The following is a 23,989-nucleotide window of genomic DNA, read 5'->3' as shown; positions in this document are numbered from 1 at the left end:
AAGAAATAATTGACCAGAGTCAAAATGTTGCAAATATCAACTCTTACAAGTCGATAAGTGATCAAAATTGGTTAACTTCAAGACCCACGCATATTTATAAGGAGGTCATGCATCTAAATCAAATAATGACTTCATTGAAGGACAATGCTTAGTCTTGTAAAGAAAAATATGAATGAGAGTCTAAAAAATCGGAGATAATGTTAATTAGCCTTACAATGCAACCACCTGGAACCACACTTAATGAGGTGAAACATCTGTGTTAAGTAGGGATGTTCAATTAGATAATTAAATATAGATAGCTCAAGTCCTTGTGAACTCTCAGACAGGTTTTTGCTGTTATAGGTGGAGTAGTTTGGCCACCAAGTGAAATTACGTTTTTTCATTAACATAAATAGACCTAAACGAGTCTGTCATTTTCTGACTTTAGTTTAAAGTCATAAGAAACGAGTGACGGGTGAAAAATAAGATTCTTCCAATTCTTGAACCAATGCAATACAAACAGCATAAACTTAGTCTTCTGTGCTCGAAGTTATCATTTTTTTCGTGTAAATTTCGTCAAATGTTTTTTCTATCGGTCAGTATTGTTGTGAAAATCAGTCAGAGCTCAGACAGAAATAAGTCTAAATCTGTTAGTTTTAGGATTTGTCTCCCTTTAAATCAAGACAAAAAAAAAGTCAAATATTGTTAAGCAAGAAATAATTGACCAGAGTCAAAATGTTGCAAATATCAACTCTTACAAGTCGATAAGTGATCAAAATTGGTTAACTTCAAGACCCACGCATATTTATAAGGAGGTCATGCATCTAAATCAAATAATGACTTCATTGAAGGACAATGCTTAGTCTTGTAAAGAAAAATATGAATGAGAGTCTAAAAAATCGGAGATAATGTTAATTAGCCTTACAATGCAACCACCTGGAACCACACTAAATGAGGTGAAACATCTGTGTTAAGTAGGGATGTTCAATTAGATAATTAAATATAGATAGCTCAAGTCCTTGTGAACTCTCAGACAGGTTTTTGCTGTTATAGGTGGAGTAGTTTGGCCACCAAGTGAAATTACATTTTTTCATTAACATAAATAGACCTAAACGAGTCTGTCATTTTCTGACTTAGATACATCTAAAATTGAAAACACATTTTAATGATAAATACATGTTTTGACTTCTTTGAGTCAAAAACAAAAACCGACTTGTTTATGTCTGAGCTCTGACTGAAAATATGGCAGGTAATTAAAGTTCGTGTTTGAAGCCGAAGTTTAACGATTGTCACCTGTTTGTCAACAATTGACCAAAAATAAACAAAACAGCATGGAAATTGAGCACATGTTTAACATGTAAATTCAGATAATAGTTTATTTTAAGGACATCCATGCGTATTGTGGTCACCGGATTTTTACGAGATGGGTCACACTGAGGTCACCTTGCATACGGAAAATATGTCGGAGGGAATAGCTTGCTGGAAGGAAGCAATTCAAATGAAGTAAACTTCTTCTAAATATGAATAAATTAAAGAATTTCTTCAGAAAAAAGTATATGTACATAAGTTTTATAATGAAAACTATCCATTGAGTTATAAAAAACATATGCATTATTTTTTTTTATTTGAGGTTTCTTATGACTTTAAGTCAATAGCAATTTATGAAATTTGAACACAAGGTTTATGACCACAAAAGGAAGGTTGGGAATGATTTTGGAAGTTTTTGTCCCCAACAGTTTAGGAATTAGGGGCCAAAAAGGGCCTAAATTAGCATTTTCTTGGTTTTCACACTATTACTTTATTAATTAGTGTTAAGAAATAGAAAAGTATGAAATTTTGACACAAGGTTTATGACTACAAAAGAAAGGTTGGGATCGATTTTGGGAGTTTTTTTCCCAACAGTTTAGGAATAAGGGGTCAAAAAAGGGTCCAAATAAGCATTATTCTTGGTTTTCGCACAATAGCTTAAGTATAAGTCAATTGAAATCAATGAAATTTAAACACAAGGTTTATGGACATAGAAGGAAGGTTGAGATTGATTTTGGGAGTTGAAGTCCAAACAGTTTAGAAATTAGGGGCTAAAAATGGTCCCAAATAAGCATTTTCTAGTTTTCACACCATATCTTTAGTATAAGTACATGTGTAAATAGAAATCTATGAAATTTAAACACAAGGTTTATGACCATAAGAGAGGAAGGTTGGGATTGATTTCAGGAGTTTTTGTCCCAATGAATTAGGGGGAAAAAGGGGCCAAAATTAAACTTTGTTTGATTTCATCAAAAATTGAACTACAAAAATGTATTGGGGTTCTCTGACATACCGAATCTAACCATGTAATTAGATTATTAATTTTTGGTACCGTTTTCAAATTGGTCTACATTAAGGTCCAAAATTACACTTAGTTTGATTTTAACAAAAAAATAATTCTTGGGGTTCTTTGATTATGCTGAATCTAAACATGTACAAATGTACTAAAGTTTTTCCATTATGGACCCAGTTTTCAAGTTGGTCCAAAATTAAACTTTGTTTGATTTCAACAAAAAATCAATATATGGGGTTCTCCAATATGCTGAATCTAACCATGCATTTAGATTTTTAACCGGATTTTTGTGACAAAAATGTCGGTTATTGATTTGGGGATGCTCGGCGGGCGAGCAGGTGGTGCATGGGCGGGCGGTCGGGCTGTCGGGCGGGCGGCAATCAAATGTTGTCCATGCATTAACTCATGAACCGTTCAACCGAAGCTTTTAAAATTTTAATATGTTGTTACTGACAACTAAATGAAGGTCAAGTTTAATAATGGCGATTTTGACTTTTACCGTTCAGGAGTTATGGTTCTTGATAAGTTTGAAAAATGGCGTTTCCAGTCGTGTCTGTGCATTTACGCATGAACTGTTCTACCAAAGCTGCCCAAATTTTAATATGTTGTTACTTGTGACAAAATGGAGGTCAAGTTTAATAATGACGATTTTGACTTTTACCGTTCAGGAGTTATGGTTCTTGAAAGATTGAAAAATAATGTTTCCAGTCGTGTCTGTGCTTTTTCTCATGAACCATTCAACCAAAGCTGTTCAAATTCTACTATGTTGTTACTGATGATAAAATAGAGGTCAAGTTCAATAATGATGATTTTGACTTTTACCGTTCGGTAGTTATGGTTCTTGAAAGATCGTAAAATGGCGTTTCCAGTCGTGTCCCTGCATTTACACATGAACTGTTCTATTAAAGCTTCCCAAGTTTTAATATGTTGTTACTGATGACTAAATGGAGGTCAAGTTCAATAATGACAATTTTGACTTTTAACTTTCAGGAGTTATGGTTCTTGAAAGATCGTAAAATGGTGTTTCCATTCACGTTGTTGCATTTACTCACGAAACCATTCAATCTAAGCTTTTCAAATTTTAATATGTTGATACTGATGACAAAATAGAGGTCAAATTTGATATTGACGATTTTCACATTCACCAATCATCAGTAATGGTTCTTGTGATATTGCCAGGACACAAATAAATGCTAATAAATCCGGTTTGCTGTTGTTGTGACAGCCTCTTGTTAACATTTAGGACTGGTAATCAAATTGATTCACATTGAGGTCAAAAGAGAGCTGTGGTGTAGTGGTTAGTGCATCGGACTACTTACACAAAAGATTCCTGGTTTGATTCCTGTTCAGGATGAAAATTTCAGGAATTCAATTTTCAGCTCTCCCTTGACACCATTTGCGAATATGGTCTTGAGGAAACGATGATAGTCGGTCGGAAGGGGACGATATATGGCAGACTGGTGTTAAGAGAGAGCCATATATCTTGCACATTAAAGACACCCTTGTAGATTTGAAAAAGAGTAGGCTAATGCCGCTTCAAGGCAGCGCTAGCACCCACAAAGTGGAAAGGGATTAATATACGTTGCAAAACTTGTTTTACAATCCACTATAAACAAATATGTTTAAACTAAAGGGTCCATAATTGAACTTTATTTGATTTCATATAAAATTAATTTGATATGATGAATCTAACCTGTGATGTATTTAGATTTTGGATATTGGAATACCACAAAGGGATGGTAAGAATTGTCTTTTGGAGTTATGGCTCTAAGTCTGTAAAGGAATAAGGTGCAAAAAAGGGGGAAAAGGGTTTCCAGGTTAATGGACAATTAATTAAGTACAAAACATAATTTTAAAGCAGTGTAAGGTTGGTAATTGATAATATCTCACCTAAACTGTTCTTAAATTTTGTATATTGGAAATTAGCCCAAAACTTTATTATCAATAAATTCCATTGGAAATTTTCCTAAAACTTTAGGTTAATAAACTTTATTGGAAATTTGCCAATATAAAATGTTGCATTTAAGTTATCTTTCTTTGTCCAGAATAGTAGTTGAATTAACTTTAATGTTGACTGTATGACATTTTATGTTTTATGATGTATTTTTAAAAAATGAGTAGTTATTGTTGAAAATTCCATAAGAAATTTGAATTGAGATCATTTTTGGAATAAGGGAAAGGGGGAGGTTAAAAAATTGTTGGGTTCAATTTTTCTTATTTCAGATTTCAGAAATAAAAAAGTAAATTTCTTCAATTATCAAAGGATTAATATTCAACAGCATACTGAATTGCTCAAAAGCAAAAGAAAAACATTTTAAGTTCATAAGACCACATTCATTCTGTGTCAGAAACCTATGCTGTGTCAATTATTTAATCACAATCCATATTCAGAGCTGTATCCAGTTTGAATGTTGTGTCCATACTAGCCCCAGTGGAGCATCTGGTTATATAAAGGGTACTTAGGGTAGGAATGTCCTTTTCAGTCAGGCGATCATGTTTTGACAAGGTTGCCTTTGATTGGGCAAATTGGTCACTTTGGTAGGTATCTAATTGACTGATTGCATTAAAGACGTTGCTACTTAAACATGTTAAAAGAAGCAAAAGGTTCGTTTGTTTTCAATTCAACTATTGAAAAGATTTTATCTCAACCTATTTGTTTAAAATAATGTACAAAATCGCAATTTGTGACAAAACTTCAAATTTGCTACTTAAAAAAAATATTTATTTCAATAAGTCCCCTGACTTTATATATATTGGAGTTATTTCTTTTACTAGCAATACAAAAATGCAACTATGCATGTGTAGTCTGTAGTTAAAAAAACAAAGTCTTAAAGAGAGCAAGATTAATATTAGTTGAAAAACTTTGATTTTAGTGATAACAGCTGTGAGAAGTACATTTTGAACTTTCCTGTCTTTTGTATTAATTTTACTTGTTTTTTTGTAATTCATATTAATCTGATGAGTAAAGCCACTGGAGGCAATTCTTCTCTTCATATCTGTCGTCATCTTTGCTAGCCAAGGGTTACAATCCACTCCAGTTCTCTCTATGGAGAGGGAGAACGGTAGTGATTCGTAACCCTTGGCTAGCAAAGATGATCTGTTGTATGTATTGCTTATTTCTGCTGCATATGTGTTAGTGTATAACGTCTATATCTTCTTCTGTGTACCATAAGTGTATCTACAGGATTTTTTCAAACTAAAGAATTTTTAGAAAAATTTAGGCAGGCTCAGAGTGTAAAAAAAATCTCTAAATTCCAAAAAGCAGAAATATATAATTTGAATAATAAAACATCTGATGTAGAGCTATATTTTTTGCAGGATCTTTTTTTTGGTGGGTTGTTTCACTATAGTTAGGTATGTTTTCTTGTCATGTTTTGGATTTTTTGTCAGATTTTCGAAATTCTCTGGTTTTATCCATTTGAATGCCTTAAAAAGTTTTGCCTATTTAGTTAATTTTTCTTTAAAATATAAATCTTGAACATGTATAATTGTAAGCCATTTGTAAAAGTCATAAAAAATCTTATTTACTTTAATAGTTTTTGAGAACTTTAACTAGTCAATGTTCATGATATTTATAAATCTATGAATAAATCAAAAAAGAACATTTTCCCACCAATATATTTTATGCCTAATATCTTGAAAACAAGCCTATTGACCTCTATATGTTTTTGCTTTTTTGCTTTCTTAATTAATCCCCTATCAATATATATACATGATATACTAGTGTTATGGTAAGCTAATTACTTTGAAACTGAGTAGCAAACTTCCTTATTATTTCAACTTGTAAATATATTTAATTATGGAATTTGCATAATTTCTTGTGCTTGAAGTTTTTAATAAATTCATTGTTTATTCTGTATTTTATTGTTCTGTGCCAAAGTTCTATTACAAAGGAGAAAGCACATTTTCAATAGTATGTACTATGCAGTGCACTGCCATTCAGAGTGAGTGAATACAATCTATACAAAATACATGTTATATATATGGGAAGTGTAATTTGCCAATAAAAAATTTGCAAATCAAAACATTATAATACCATGAAAACAAAAAAAACCAACATGGATTTTTTTTTATATTTCAAGCACAAGAAATTGTGCAAATTCTATAATTTAAAACAATTCCAAGTATAAATAACACAATAGCCTTTCGCATATGAAAAAATAAAATAACATGATGTGTTTGAGGTGATGTTTGAAAATTTGTCCTCTATTTTCCCCTTTATATTAGCCACGTTTACAAGTATCGTAGGGAAACTTTCTTTAACAGAATTATATAAGTAGGATTTCATGACGAAACACTTATGTCTACGTAATCATTTAAATCTAAGATCATTCTGCCATGACTGCCATGTGAAAATTTATTATAAATACGTCAAGTTTTACAAATAGGAAAAACAATATTTGTAGTTTATTTTAAAGATTTTCTATTTGCATGATAAGAATTTTATATTTTGTGATTGGATTTATTGAACAATAATGAAGCTTTGGTAAATATTTTATAATTTAACAATATGTAAGGTTAAGAAGAAAATTAGTGATTATGACTGCAGAAAACTTTTATAAAGAGCTAGAGAATCTGCATTAAGTAACTGATAATAATTTTTATGTTGAATAACTTGTATGTGGGAAAAAATGTGATTCTAAAAAACAACACAGTTGGAACTTTTGAGATTATGATTTATTGATAATACATTATTTTGATAGGGCAATTATAATTGTTTTTAATTCATTACTGTACAACATTTGATATGTAAATATATTTGTGTTTTTGTTTATTAATTAGAAGAAGATTTAATATAAATGAATTGATAAATGCAGTCTTAATACAAGCCTCAGTCCTCCCCCACTTCACCTTTTAAAACTCTGGATTTACATATAAATTAACTTAAACTTTTGTTTACATATGTTTTGCAGACTTGTCCTATTTTGATTTTAGCCATGACACTGTCTATCTTTTGTCCATGATGATGTCTTTTTTTTTGGATGATACATGATTTTTGATTTCCAAAAAGTTCATATAAATAATTGTACTTTTGCACAAGATGAAGTTTTATAACTCTCATTGGTGACAAATCTTACATTTATTATCATGATAATGGAGAAATCTTTGCTTTATGGTTATATAAACAGACAATTTTAATCAATACACAATATATATATTTAAATAGACCGATGAACTTTTTGGATAGGACATGTCCATTTAATTGTTACACATATACATGAGTTGAAGATATAAGTCCTGATGATTATTTACAATGTTATAAAATGAATAAATCCTTATTTTGACCATTGACATCAGAGTCTTAAGTAAAATAATCAACAAGATAAAACCAAATTACTTGAGACTGTCACAAAATAGGATTTCCTTATTTAATTATTTACTTTTAGAATTAAAGGGATTTATCGTGCGTTACATTTTCTGAAGATCTAGATAAATTTGATTTGTAAATGATCATAAAATGAATTTAAGTATAAAAATTTAAATGATTTTCATTTCTTAGATGTACATGTATATAGATATATATCAACACATGTTACATGTACATTAGCATAGCACAAAATCTTTTATAAAGCAACATGTGTACAAAACAGAATTTGTAAAAACAAATTTTTGTTAGCTATACAAAATTACATCATTTGACGTAGGATAGCAAGACATTAACTATTTTCTTCAGTTTAATAAGTTTGATATTAGAAGGAAGTCCTGTATAGTTATAAAGATTTCTAGGATCTTCAGTGTGTTATAGTGACTCACATGATTGTGAAAAGAGAATTTAACAATGGAGAAATTATTTTATTGTAGCAAACTTGACATGACAATCGGGAAGATTTGTTGTATAGGAGCCGGCTATGTCGGGGGACCGACATGTGCAATCATTGCTCACAATTGTCCCAGTATCCAAGTGACAGTGGTGGACCTCAGTGAAGAGAGAATAGCACAGTGGAATTCAGACAGATTACCCATATTTGAGGTTTGAATCTTTGATCATTTTCATAAAATTTGTCATTGCTACTTTGGTTAGAAAAAAATCATGTAAAATTCTGTTTTCTTCATTTTTGCTTTAATCTTGGTGATCTTTTTCCATCTGAAGCATCTTAGAATGGGTAAAGTAAGAACAGGATGGTATATTTATATCATAAGCCATAAACAAGGATTCCGAGGGAAAATAGATATATACAATAGAAAAAGTTTTAGAACCACAGATAAACTACAAGCAGCACATTACTTATTAAAAAAAGAACTAGAATTTTTGGGTTGCTATCTCATCAATTGACATACATATATACCCCTAACCAACAATAGATTTGATATTTGATAAGAACCAGAGTTAATGTTTGTTGTAAAATGACAAAATTGCAATACTTAATGCAGGCAATGATTTGTGATTTTTTATAATATGCCATAGATCTGTTATTGCAAACTGTAATCATTGGTAATCAAGACTGATTGGTTATTATACCAACGACCAGATTTAATTATGACTAATACATAATCTGTGAAATTTTAGAATATTTGGTAATGATTCCAATGAGACAACTCCCCACAATAGATCAAAATGACACAAAAATTAACATCTATAGGTCACCCACCATATGGCCTTCAATAATGAGCAAAGCCCATACCGCATCATTTTACACTTATTCAGCTACAAAAAGGCCACGAAATGACAATGTAAAACAATTCAAACCAGAAAACTAACGGCCTTATTTTATGTACAAAAAATGAATGAAAAACAAATAAGTAACACATTAACAAACGACAACCACTGAGTTACAGGCTCCTGACTTGGGACAGGCACATATATACATAATGTGGCGGGGTTTAATATGTAAGTGAGTTTACATACATCATGTACATGTGGCAAAGGGTGAAAAATTCTTATTTGTCCTTGAAAATAATCAATAGTACTTAAAGTAATTTTTGATATGTTTGAAGAAAGTAATGTTTTAATACTTGAAAAAAAAATAACACGACAAATGTCCGTGAACTATTGCTATAACATAAAAACAAGTTAAAAAGATGAAAAAATGATATTGTATGGATTATTTCATTATAAACTTTACCATTCTGGTTGATAGAGTCATATACCATAGAAACAAAAGTTGTGGAAAGCAGGGCAAAGGGATTATTTTTTTCAGCAAAAGCTTCAGCCATGATGGCAAACAATAATTATTAAGTTTTCTACTAATATTAGTTGGTAAAAATAACTTGAGATAGATCAATTATATTTTGCTCTAGATCTAGATCATAGTTAAATTGTCAAAGCTTATTTGCCACATAAAAAGTTTTTGACTGGCAAAATCCTTGGTGTTAAATAAGTCTTGCTGTAAAGACAGAGCTACATAATTATGAATTAGAAGACACTTTAGTCTGTTGTCAGCTTTGTTAATTTGGCATTATCATGCATATGCTTACATATACTCAATAAATATAGTAAATGATGAGAAATGTAAAGCTTTTGTAGGAATGCATAAAAATAATCATTATTATATCAGCATGTCACATTATCTCATCTAAAACAATCAGTAAAAACTGAATATGATCAAATCAAAGATTATGACATGATAATGCCTTTATATCTATAGAATAATAGGTAGTTTTGTTTTTGATACTGACTATATCATATGGAATATCTAGACGAGAAGATATTCCACATGATATAGTGAGTATCAAAAACGAAACTACCTATTATTCTATTTATCGGAAATTATGACGTCACACAATGTATTGCCTAATATTTTCAGTGATACAGCCAGTATGTTGATACTCGAAAATATTAGGCAGTAAGATCATAGGGAAAATATATGAATTACCGATGAATACAAATAATAGATAAAACTCCTTTGAATGATAGAGAATCTTCATATATTGATGTGTTTGTTTTTTAGCCTGGATTGGATGATATAGTGAAAGGATGTCGAGGCAAAAACTTATTCTTCAGTACAGATGTGAAAAAAGAAATAGTAGAGGCTGACCTTATATTTATCTGTGTTAATACACCAACTAAAAATTATGGTGTAGGGAAAGTAAGTCATTCATTTGTGTCCACACTCCAACTTTAAGTTACCTAATGGTGTCTACATTCCCACGTAATTTATGTTGTTTAACACTCCCATATAAAGATTCAGTGTCAAAACATGCATTAAAATGGTAATTCTAGGCAAGAACTTAGTGTTCAGTACAGACATTAAAAAAGAAATAGTTTCAAAGAGGCTGACCTTATTTTTATCTGTGTTAATACACCCACTAACATCACTTAAACATCTGGTGTAGGGAAAGTAAGTCATCAATCTGTGTCCACACTTAAACATCTGGTGTAGGGAAGTAAGTCATTGATCTGTGTCCACACTCAAACTTAAAATGACAATTATGCTGTCAAACTGGAACTTATTGTATCATGAAATTGTGATCTAGTTAAAATTGTTACATTGAACAAAATAAATATGTCTGAAACGAATGATGCTGTTCAATTTTGAAGGTTACCAATTTGAAGCCATTTATTTTGAATTCTTTTGTTAGATTTTCAGGTTCTTTTTTAAATTGATTGTTTGATTATTGTTTTAGGGAAGAGCAGCAGATTTAAAGTATATAGAATCAGCTGCTAGAATGATTGCCACTGTCTCTACCAAGTCTAAAATTGTGGTGGAGAAAAGTACAGTACCAGTCAAAGCTGCAGAGAGTATAGCAAATATACTGAAGGCAAATGTGAAACCTGGGGTCAAATATCAGGTAAGGGGTCAATCCTGAAGGCTAATGTGAAACATGGGGTCAAATATCAGGTAAGGGGTCAATCCTGAAGTCAAATGTGAAACCTGGGGTCAAATATCAGGTAAGGGGCCAATCCTAAAGGCAAATGTGAAACCTGGGGTCAAATATCAGGTAAGGGGTCAATCCTGAAGGCAAATGTGATACCTGGGGTCAAATATCAGGTAAGGGGTCAATCCTTAGGTTATAGGGAAAGATTTTAGTACTGAGTAAGGGTCAAAGCTGCTTAGAGTATCATTAGTATCTTGTAAGCTAATGTAAAAAATACTAAAGTAGTCAGATAATCATGAAAATTGGTCAACCTTAAGGTATGGGGACAAGGATATAGTACAGCCAAGAAACATTTATTGTCTCTCAAGGTAAAGTTATACAGCTTGTCCTTATTTTTCTAATTATTAGATAGCACAGACAGTAAGGGAAAATGTTTACATATGATCACATAAGAAAATATCTGATGCCAATGTGTGAGTGCTGTTAGATGTGAATACTGTAAACCAACTTATTTCTCGTGAGCGATCTATTTTCGGGACTTTCACGAGTAGAATAATAACACGAATATAAATTGTCGCGAATGTGTTAAAGGTGGATCATTCCTTATTAAACTACAACAGCTAAATTCCAAAATTGCGAAATTAAATAGCCGCAGTTGACTTAAAAGGGTAAAACGGGAAATAAAGTATCTGTGAAAATAAGTTGGTTTACAGTAAGCAGAATTAAGGGTCAAGTGTCAGATATTAACATAAACAGAGAAGTTAAAGTTTGACAGAAAGTGAAAGACCTTGTTAGGGGAGATAACTCTATAAATTTAGTGCTGTGATTGCATTAGTTAGTTTCAAACACAATTATCATTATCAGTGTAGAGGCTCATGCTAACAAAGTAGTCAGTGTAACAAGTGTTGATTTTGGGTGACATTGTTTCTGTTACATTTTGATATTGTTACAGATTTTGTCCAACCCTGAATTTTTAGCTGAGGGTACAGCTGTGAAGGATCTGTTACAACCAGACAGAGTTTTGATTTTGGGTGACATTGTTTCTGTTATATATTGATATTGTTACAGATTTTGTCCAACCCCGAATTCTTAGCTGAGGGTACAGCTGTGAAGGATCTGTTACAACCAGACAGAGTTTTGATTGGTGGAGACCAAACTCCTGAAGGTCACGAGGCCATCCAGGCATTATGTTGGGTGTATGGACATTGGGTATCTAAAGATAGAATTATAACTATGAACACATGGTCTTCAGAACTGTCGAAACTGGTTAGTTTATATAGCTGTAGATATAAAAAGATGTAGTATGAGTGCCAATGAGATAACTCTCCATCCAAGTCTCATTTTGTAAAAGATAAACCATGAATCATATCTGAACAAATTAGTTTATTTGACTAGGAAAACTGAAGAACTACCTAAAAATAGCAATATATACAATGATTAATACATGGTATTCAGAAATGAAATGGTTGGTTATCTTTAAAAACCCAAAAAATTGAAATATAAGAACTGCAGTCAATAATTGTAACTTGATTATTTTTTTTAAAAAGAAAGACTTGAAAGCTAACAAATCAGTTTTTCCACTAATACTTAAAGTCATAAGAAACAAGTGGCTGGTGAAAGTTCAATTCTTGAACCAATGCATACAAACATCATAAACTTAGTCTTCTGTGCATGAATTTATCATTTTTTTCGTGTAAATTTCGTATAATCATAATTTTTTTTTCAATCGGTCAGTGTTGTGAAACTATGGCAGGTAATTAAAGTTACACATCTTGAACACTTTTTTATTGATATGTTTGTTTACAGGCAGCCAATGCATTCTTAGCACAGAGAATCTCCTCAATAAATGCCATGTCAGCAATTTGTGAATCAACTGGAGCAGATGTTACAGAAGTAGCACATGCTGTAGGCATGGATACCAGAATAGGCAATAAATTCCTTAAAGCTAGTGTGGGTAAGTGTCGTTGTCAAGAATACAGTAAATTCAGAAAAATTGTGTTAGTAAAACAATTGCAAGTTGATATGGATACAATACCTCTTTTAAAAGTGTAATGTTGTTGTTATGGAAACTAGATTAAACAAAGTTCTTGGGTGGTAGATGCACAACATTAAGTTATAAAGACGAACCTACATGTTACGTTAGGTTAACTACCTTGCATTACCTTACACACGGCACTGAGAGAGAGCATGTTTACTGTTTTGTTATTGAGACAAAGAACACAGTTGCTGTTCATTGCCAAATTATTGTAATTCAGAATAAGTTTAAAATTTATCACAAGGTAGAATGCAGTCATGTTATTTGATGCAATTAAATTTTCTTAAAGTATCTCAGTTTTCAATAACATTGCAAATTTTTCATTTAAACTCCCTGATGATAAAATTATGCATTAGGGATTTAAATATAATAGTCAAAGGGTATTGGTATTATTAAACTCTCTTGAGTATTGGTAATTTTAATCCTTCTCTAGGTACCTTGCTGTAACTTTTGGTGATTCTGATAAAATATTACACTGGTTTGGCAATGAACATGCCTCTTACAATGTGAACACACCCCTAACATTATAACACTCCCCTTACATTGTGAACACTCCCCTTACATTGTGAACATCCCATTATCAGTATGAACACCCCACTTACAGTATGAACACTCCAATAACATTGTGAACACTAGTATCCTATCAATATAAACACTGTCCTTACATAACATACACACCTCTAACAATATGATGTTCCCCCTAAGTTGCAATATTAACACAACTTAAACAAAATGAACAAACCTGTATTTTACAAAAAGTACATGCCATTAACAATATGTTCATACCCCTTACAATATAAACACCCCCAATACAACTTGAACCTATCCCTAATAATATAAATACGTGTACCGTCATACAATTTGACCCTATCCCTAATATTATACTGTGTGTGGATTCACTATTATTTGTTGGATACCAATTTTTGTGGATTTCAAGGGTACAGGTGAACAAAGAAATTAAATGTTTAATGAATACAAACTTTCTATAGGCTTGTATGCAGACTTGAGCAAAACTACAAAATAAAATATCCACGAACATGCAAGTTTTCCTTAATCCATGAAAATTGGTACCAACGAACATAAATGAAACCACCATACAATGTGAACCTATATGATATGAACACTCTCTAATGTAATAAATACACGCCTTTAACAAAATGAAAACACCAGTCTTCACCCTGAGTGGCAGCCCAGGCTGGTAAAATTGCCCTCAGGCCTGTAAAAATCATATCTACAGGCCAAAAGAGTCTAACTCAAAAATTTCAATTCTTGAGCTTTGGGCCTGTAGATTTAACAGTTCACCATGATGACTGAAACACAGTGACAATAATTTCACAACCTACTTATATAACCATACCTCTAATAATATGAACACCCTTCTAATAATATAAACACACCTTTAACAATATGGTTGATATGTCAAAATTTGATGTAGAAAAAAGCAGTAAAAGTAAAATATTTTACATATTAGAACAATTATGGTTACTTGTTAGTGTTGGTAAGTACTGTGGACCAATTATGGTATTTGTAAATTTTAATATAAATATCAAAAAGATTTATTGGTACTACCCTAAATTAGGTTTTGCTCAGAATTTTCAAAAGATGTGCATGTATTGTACGGAAATTCCCTCTGATTTTTCTGTTATCCATATTTTTGCATGAATTGAGTACCAGTTATTGTCTTACATCATGCACATTTCTAGTAAAACAATTCATAAAGTTTTACAGCTAATTTCCTAAAGCATGTAGAGCAAGACTTAAGTTAGCTTGCTTGCTTTGTTTTTATATTGTACAATCATTAGGATAACACCCAATTAAATTCAAATATTATATATACAGGTTAAACTATGACTATATATATTGTTTAAAGATGTCAATCTTATTTACAAAGCTTGTATTAACAACAATACAAACAAAGCAAGCAAGCCAACCAAAAGGTTTACTTTACATGCATTAGGAAATTAGCTGTAAGATGGATGATTGGTCCTCATCCAGCATTAAGTTTTCCTCTTGGATGGTTTGTTTTTACTGATTAAAAGTGGCATTGAAATACCTAGTAAATTTTAATGTAAGATTTCAGAAAATTATATCTTCTTTCAAAAAGTTTAATCTATTCAAAAAGTAAAAGTTGGATTTTATAAAAAAGAACAATTATTTAAAAAAAAAAAAAGAAAATGTGAAAACAGAAATGATCATTAGAGCTAGAAAATATGAAGAGCTGTATTAATAATTAGAGCTAAAAAATGTTAACTGAATGGACAATTAGAGCTAGAAATGTGAAAAATTGAATTGATAATTAGAAATAGAAATGTGAAGAACTGAATTGATAATTAGAGCTAGACAATGTGAAGAGCTGAATTTATTATTAGAGCTAGAAATGTGGAGAACTGAATTAATGATTTGAACTAGAAAATGTATATTCACAATTAGAGCTAGAAAGTTTTAACAAAAAAAACCTGAATTATAGAGCTAGAAAACTGAAAAACTGAAAACTAAAAAACTTGAATTTTGAAAAGAAATATTTATTCATCCTGCTGCACACTTTCGTTATTAATGACTAATGATCTACAATATATATGTATAAGATTACAAAGCAGGAGAATGTTTTTATAGATTTCTTTTCTTTATTCAATCTCCATTATCATTATACCATTGATTATCTTTGCATGTTATCCTTTTCCATTTCAGCAGGGATTCAAAATATACAAGAAATTTCTGAAAATATTTACAAATGAATTCAAAAAAACATTTTGTTTATAAAAAGAATATTACAAAATACTGTAAACCAGCTGATATTCCTATTGATATACAAATTATTGCAAATTTCCAGAAAAAAAAAATGTGAATATATTAATTGTTATTAATAAAAAGAAATATTGTCCCTTGTAAAATTACATAACAAATGACAGTCTGGCTTTGAATTTTACGCAAAACATCTACTTTAAATTCATAAATTATTGCGCAAAATGTGACAGGGTTATAATTGCAAAAATTTAAACTTTTATTTTATTTTTATTTGAAATAAACCAGATTTTTCACAATATAGCAAAAATTAAAATTGCATTTTAGTCTAAAACGACAAATTGGAAAAATAAATGCTCGCAATAATTTCTTAATTTACAGTAAATGCAATAGAAGTTCATTAAATTGGACAAATAAGTTGTCAACACATGTTACAGCATACTAAAAAAAATGTTAAACTGCTATAAAAATCAATTTAAAGACATTTAGGGAAAAAATATTATATGAACTTTTAGATATTCAAAAAATACAGATATATTCTGATAAATATGTTCATATATAAATGTTTGAATCCCTGTTATGCTGCTTTTTGCACGTCTTTAACCTTTAACCTTTGGCTCCTCCTCCTGACAACCAGCTGGTTGTTAATTGCAGGTTATGGTGGTATTTCAGGATTTGGTGGCAGCTGTTTCCAGAAAGACGTACTGAACCTTGTTTACCTGTGTGAATGTCTCAACTTACCTGAGGTGGCAGAATACTGGCAACAGGTAACAAGTCTAATCAGAGTATCTTTCTGTCTTTCTGTAAAGTAAGGTTTTTATGCCCTACAGTAGCCAAGGGGGCATATAATATGTTCTACCCTTGTCCGCTTGTACGTTCCTAAATTGTTTTGTGTTCTTAAACTTTAGTTTGCTACAAACAATTCTCATGAAATTTGTATATAATGCTCATCACTATAAAACTCAGATCAAGTACAAGTTTGGACAGTGTTACTTTTATTGTTCTTGAGTTATGTCGCTTTATAGCATTATAATCAAGGAGGGGCACCATCTGTTTCCCATGTGTACCAATATAAGTTAAAAAGCCCTTATTCAAACAGATTTTTTTCTTGTGGTGGAATATCAGTGTTCCAGGTAGGGGCAGAGTTGAGGACTGGTGGGCAATATTCTAAAAAAATAAATAATTATTTATAAACAAATCTGTGCTGAAATCTGAACAATTACTTATCAATTAGTTAATGATATAATGTATGTATGCTCAATAAACATAATGGGTCTGAATATGTCAAGCTGTTAAAATGATGGCCAGATGGGGTTTCCAAATATTCCCTATTGAAGTTAGTACAATCCATGAATTTTGAGAGAAGACAACTGTATATCAAATATTTCTGATTTGGTGGCAATCTATATTATTGATTTTTGTCGAGCCTTTGACTTTAGTTGAAAAAGTGAAAGATAGCGATTCTACATTCCGTCGTCGTTGGCTTCGTCCACAAATATTCACTCTGTGGATAAAGTTTTTGAAATTTTAATGACTTTCTTAATCTATCCTGGATTTCTACCAAAGTTGTACAGAAGCTTGATCATGATCATAAGATAGTATCCAGAAGTAAATTTTATATTTTTTGTTGTGTTTTTTTCCCATATTTTACTTATAAATGGACTTAGTTTTTCTTCCAGTTAACATTACATAGCCTGCACAGGCTGCAGTTAAAGTTTTTAAAACATTTACAAGATTCATAAACTATCCTTGATTTGAACCAAACTTGGACAGAAGCTTCTTATAATCTAAAGATACTATTCAGAGGAATATTTTTATATATTTTTTTCCTCATTTTTGTTGAGCCTGCGATGAACAGCAAAAGTAGGCGAGACATCAATACATCTGTTAACCTATTTATGTTTTGAAAATAAATTCAACGGAAGGTCTGGAACTGTTTGCAAGTTGAATTGTTAATCGAATGCTACAAAATGGATAAAACTTCATCTTTTATTTCATTGTATTAAATAAATGAATGCTCCAAAATAAATTAGAGTATTGTACATGTACATATAAAAATATAAAATATATGACTATTTGCCTTAACATGAATAAGGTCGATTTCTATCTGTCTCAGCTCATTTGATGCATCTTCCTTCACAGAGAAGACGATTTGCCAATAAGATAATAGAATCTCTGTTTCACTCAGGTTATTAACATTTGATGTACTGTGGATTCATTCATTTTCGTGGGTATCAATTTTCATGGAATGAGGAAAACTTTCATGGATAATCAATTCATGGTTGCACTGGTTTCCGTGTACAAAGACTATAGAAAATATGTAATTCGTTGGAACATTTGAATTCATGGTTCACCTGTACCCATGAACTCCACAAAAATTGGTATCCAACAAATAATAATAAATCCACAGTATCTTTCTTCACAGGTTATTAACATTCAATGCATCTTTCAATACAGGTGATTAACATAAATGACTACCAAAGAAGAAGATTTGCCAATAAGATTATAGAATCTTTGTTTAATACAGTCACCAACAAAAATATTGCAATCTTTGGTTTTGCTTTCAAGAAGGACACTGGTGATACAAGGTAATAATTACATTAGTTCAAGGACACTGGTGATACAAGGTAATAATAACAACAGTTCAAGAAGGACACTGGTGATACAAGGTAATAATTACATTAGTTCAAGGACACTGGTGATACAAGGTAATAATTACATTAGTTCAAGGACACTGGTGATACAAGGTAATAATTACATTAGTTCAAGAAGGACACTGGTGATACAAGGTAATAATTACATTAGTTCAAGAAGGACCCTGCGATACAAGGTAATAATTACATTAGTTCAAGAAGGACACTGGTGATACAAGGTAATAATTACATTAGTTCAAGAAGGACACTGGTGATACAAGGTAATAATTACATTAGTTCAAGAAGGACACTGGTGATACAAGGTAATAATTACATTAGTTCAAGAAGGACACTGGTGATACAAGGTAATAATTACATTAGTTCAAGAAGGACACTGGCGATACAAGGTAATACTTACATTAGTTCAAGAAGGACACTGGTTATACAAGGTAATAATTACATTAGTTCAAGAAGGACACTGGTGATACAAGGTAATAATTACATTAGTTCAAGAAGGACACTGGTGATACAAGGTAATAATTACAATCGTTCAAGAAGGACACTGGTGATACAAGGTAATAATTAAATTAGATGTATGTTTCATTATAATACATTATTCTGATTGGCTACACTGCAATCTCATGTTATTCCTTGACCCTTTCCTCCATTGGATTTGTTTTTTTGCATACTTGATTTGCATAGGATTTTTCAATAAAATTCTGAAATTATGCTTTCAAGTTTATAATGCATTGTGAAAAACAAATATTTCATCAAATGAATTTAAGTCAAATATTCCTATGATATTCCTTTTCATATTGGATACAAATTTTATTTAGTCTACTGCCGACACTGTATAGTCAAAGCCTTTCAACTGAGGTAATATACAGGCGTCAAAAGGCGTCATTATGGAGGAAAGGGTTAATCAACTTCATTACACAATAAAATTTATCATTCATGATGACATGAGGCCCCACAATAAAGTGCACAGGTAAATTAAATAAAATTTTATACAAATCTTGTTTTCATGATCCTAGCTAAAAAATGTAAGTTTTGAATGCTTCTTTTTGTAACTTCATAGGGTATGCAAAAGCATTGACCATGCACACAGTTCAAGAATGAAGAGCTTCCGCGCTTCATACAAAATGTACTTTGGTCAATGCTTTTACTTCCCAATGAAGTTACAAAAAGAAGCATTCAATTCTAAAATATAAAGATAAGGAGAATGAGCCAACTTAGATCAGAGGTCTAATGAAGTTATTGTAAGCAATTATATGATAGCATACAGCTTTCAACAATGAGTAAAAAAAATCATACCATATAGTTGGCTATAAAAATGTGAAACAGTTCAAACAAGAAAACTAAATTTAGTCAACAGGCCTTTTAAATTATAGTAGAGACACCAACTAGTTCCTTGATATAAAAGCTACAGAAAAGTTATTTTTTACAGTTCCTTTTTTGTAAACTTCAATTTTCACTTTTGAAAATATCTCAAGTATATCAAACTACCTTCATTTAAAAACCCTTTATGTTATATTTACAGAGAATCAGCTGCTATTTATATATGTAAATATTTAATGGATGAAGGAGCTAAATTACATATCTACGATCCTAAAGTGGAGGAAAAACAGTTAATTACGTAAGTCTTATATGTATCTTCAATGTATTAACTCTGTCCTCCAAATACAATGAACTTTTTATTGATAAGTTTTTATAGTCAACCCATGAAAGATATTGATAACTTTTACCCTGTTTTGTGACATTTAGTTTTTAATAAACTTTAAATCCTGAAAAGAAAAAAAATATATATGTGTTAATTTTAATTTATGAGAATGTAATGCATTCTGGGAAATATCCTCAAATGAAACTCCTGTCAAATAATGTTGTCATCAGAAAATTTGACATGCTCAGTAAGAGTGTTGGATGACATGTACTTGTTAAATTGATTAAATCAAAGATTGCCTGAAAGCACAGTATCAACTCTGCAATGTATCAGAAATCGTCAATGGTTGTAATTTGTCAAGTAGGAATATATTCATTTTTTTTGCGTAAGGCAGTGCTGTTAATGTTTTTATACTGTTTTGAAGGACACACTTATTGTTCAATGTGCAAACTTAAACCATCCTACACAAAAAACTTGTACATTGAAATTATAAAAATAAAGCTCTGGAAATATCCACATTTGATTAAAAAATTTATGGAATTCATATATGACATTTGAACAATTTGTCCTTTGTGAATTACAGGGAACTAACACATCCAGCTATCTCTGACGACCCCAGCAGAGTCAAGGAACTGGTTACCATACATAAAGATCCTTACGAGGCTGCCAATAATACACATGCTCTCGTTGTCTGTACAGAATGGGATGAATTCATAGTAAGTTATTAAACAAGGCACAGATTTAGAGGACAGCATATTTTCCCATAATTAAGTTGGGAACATCAAACTAAGGAGATTTTCATTATAATATTTTTGAAGTTACAGAAATTGGAGTGTTTCTTCATACTTTTACATATAAGAGAAAAAAAATTGAAATAACATGTATCGATGAAATCGGCGGCCTGTATTTAATGACTGGCTTGGTTATATGTAATGCAGTAATTAGTGTGTGTGTGATAAGATACTTGTATTCAGAGACTTAAAATAAAACAGTTAAGGTACTGATTTAAAAACTATTTTTGTTCTGAAAGCAACAAAAACTTATGTAAAAAGTATTAAGTAATTAAACAGTTAAAATTGAAGACAATTTAAATCTGTTGTCCAGTCATGATCACTGTTTATATGTTTAAGAAGATGTGGTATGAGTGCCAATGAGAAAACTTTCCATCCAAGTCACAATTTGTAAAAGTAAACCAATATAGGTCAAAGTATGTCTTCAACACAGAGCTTTGTTTCACACCAAACAGCAAGCTATAAATATAATGTTAAATCATTGAAACTGGTATTTTCTGTTTATTTTCAAATAAAGCTTTTAAGCTCACATTTATAATTAATAAGAACTTGTCTTGTATTTTCAGAATTACGATTACGAGAAGATTTATGGCAGTATGTTGAAGCCAGCTTTCTTATTTGATGGTAGAATCATACTTGATCATCAGAAGTTGATGGGTTTAGGTTTTAATGTGATAACAATCGGCAAAAGATTACAGCGACCAAATGTTCATAGACCTTATGCACAAGCTCCAGCACAATAGTTGTTCATGTCGGGTTGTTATCTTGTTGTTTTATATTGAGAGGGAATTTATTTTGACAATCATGTTTCCATTTTGATAGATCAAAAGCATGAATAAATTTGTTACATTCTGTGTAACCATGGTAATAGTTAGGTCTATTTCTTGATAATAGGAGAATGTATCTGAAAGAATTGAATACCATTCAATTTCTTATCATTCTGTTTAGATTTATTTGATTTAAACCACAGAGATTTTTCATGAATCAATCAGTTCATAAACAAATGTCTGACAAATGAAAATGAATAACAAATATCCAAAATGAATGTAAAATATTTTTATTGTTTTCATGTTGAAATCCTTAGAGTGTACAGCATTTATTTACTCAATGAATTTGACCTAATTAACTGAGGAACATTCTAATTTAATGAAAAGAAAATAGTCATACTGATTAATGTTACTGTAGATTTGTTTGTAATGAATCATAGATAAACATTTCCTATTAATTCTAAGAATGTCGGATATGTAGTGCTTTGTGGCATGCTTTATCGAGAAATAGATTTATATTATACCAGTATTTTACATTTTCATATTTATAAAAAAAAAAACATTACATTGTATGCTAGGTTTTAGTGTTGTGGGAAACTGTACTAGGAAGCTTTTAGTGTTGAGGAAGTGTCAAGGTAAAAGGCACTTAGTTCTAACATACTTCAAACATAATCATCACTTTATATCCCATGTGTTAAAGGGAGATAATTTTAAGGAATTGACAAAAGTTACTTTCCCTTTATTTGTGAATCTCTTGTTTTAGTGACATTTTCTGTCTTGATGTTTTGCAGTAATGTCCTGATAAAAATAGAGAAGGTTGGCTGTGATAGAGGTAGATAAAAAATGAACTTACTCATAATTTTTCATTCATATTTGAAATGTTGGGCAATTTGATAATTAATTGTTAGCTTTTTTAATTTTTCAAGAAGTAGCATAATTTTGTGATATGAATTAATGGTATATGCTGAGATAATGTTTTCCCCTTAAGTAATTATTTAAAAATGTTTGGATATATAAGTATTAGTGTTTTAATTTTCAATCCTTGAAAAATGAATTCTAACAATGTGACAAGGAGGTATAGTTTTAAAGATTTTTATGTTATTTTAATGTGTTCTTTCATTCTCTTTAATAGTTAGGTTTATTTTGTTAATATTTTTTTTAATTGCATTTACATCATCAAACACATGTATTTATGTCTATATTTACAAATATCCTATTTCTAGAAAAATGTGACTGATCAAATTATAAAGAGGATGAAACTTTTTACAATCAATGTATATAACTATGATACAATAAATTGAGTTCAATTTGTTTAATTAATAGAAGTATTTACACTTGTATGAAATTTATCAAACATTACGCAAAATTACACAAGTTCTGGTAAAATTTGACATCACAATTGAAATATATTTAACAATTAAAAACAAGTGTTTTTTAGAGCAGATCTAATGAATTGTGATTTTGTTAAGTGATTATTGTTTATGACACTGCCAAATGATTATATTTCTATGTTGTGTTGTCTTCTAACTAAATCATTATGAAATCCAGCTTAATGTCTTCAAATTTCTCACTTATAAACAATTTTCATTTTGGAAATTATTTTGCAATACTGGGACCATTACTTTTGACATTATTTTATACTTGATATTTATATCACTGAAGCATAATAAAGAATTTCTGACAGTTTTTTTATTGTCTCTTGTAATCATCATATACTGTAAATTCAAAAAAAAGATTTTTATTATTGCGAGTAATGCGACTGGATGGGTATCGCAATGTTAAGAACTCACATTCTGATAACTGAAACATAGATCCGTAAGCATTTTTTTCGAAATTGCAATAATTAAACTCGGTTTTTTTTTCCATTCTTGATAAATCGCAATAATAAATGTATGCATTAATATCTGAATTTACAGTACCAAATTTACAAGTAGTGGGCTATATTGCATTCATCAGTTTCCTATGTCTATGAAAATAAGGAGATGTCGTATGATTGTCAATGAGACAACTATTCACCATAGTTAAAGAAGTTATCAATCTTACAGGCTTTAACAATAAGAAAAATAAAACTGTATAGTCAGTTATAAACGATCCCGCCAGCAAACAAATTATGTCATACTTTTCTCAGATGGATAGCAGCTTAACAGAGATCACATAATCCCAAAGTACTGCCCCCTTTAATAGGGATCAATTGTTAGCACTTTATACAGACTCCTTTCCTGCATAAAGTTAAAGTAAAGAATGTGCCAAATTCTGGAGTTGAGTTGAGTTGTGTAAAGAATAAAAATCTGGAAATCTTTATAAA

At 30.7% G+C, this 23,989-nt stretch overlaps 1 protein-coding gene across 5 annotated transcripts in view; it reads left to right on the top strand.

Moving 5' to 3' along the window:
• The window catches only part of LOC134696257 (UDP-glucose 6-dehydrogenase-like), a 29,682-nt gene extending 6,312 nt beyond the window's left edge, over nt 1–23,370 (top strand). The window contains exons 1-11 of one of the 5 annotated variants that reach the window (XM_063557951.1): nt 6,629–6,785; nt 8,102–8,270; nt 10,189–10,326; nt 10,865–11,029; nt 12,125–12,322; nt 12,863–13,010; nt 16,488–16,600; nt 18,291–18,421; nt 20,007–20,102; nt 20,710–20,842; nt 21,484–23,370. In XM_063557951.1, coding sequence (XP_063414021.1) covers nt 6,775–6,785; nt 8,102–8,270; nt 10,189–10,326; nt 10,865–11,029; nt 12,125–12,322; nt 12,863–13,010; nt 16,488–16,600; nt 18,291–18,421; nt 20,007–20,102; nt 20,710–20,842; nt 21,484–21,660 — 1,479 coding nt within the window. In that variant the 5' untranslated portion in view covers nt 6,629–6,774 and the 3' untranslated portion in view covers nt 21,661–23,370. The other 4 variants (XM_063557955.1, XM_063557954.1, XM_063557953.1 and 1 more) reach the window with 4 other exon arrangements.
• Nucleotides 23,371–23,989: the final 619 nt, after the last annotated feature.

The sequence above is a fragment of the Mytilus trossulus genome, chromosome 14 (genome assembly GCF_036588685.1).
Source record: "Mytilus trossulus isolate FHL-02 chromosome 14, PNRI_Mtr1.1.1.hap1, whole genome shotgun sequence".
NCBI lineage: Eukaryota > Metazoa > Mollusca > Bivalvia > Mytilida > Mytilidae > Mytilus > Mytilus trossulus.
This window is presented reverse-complemented; position numbering and strand designations above follow the sequence as displayed.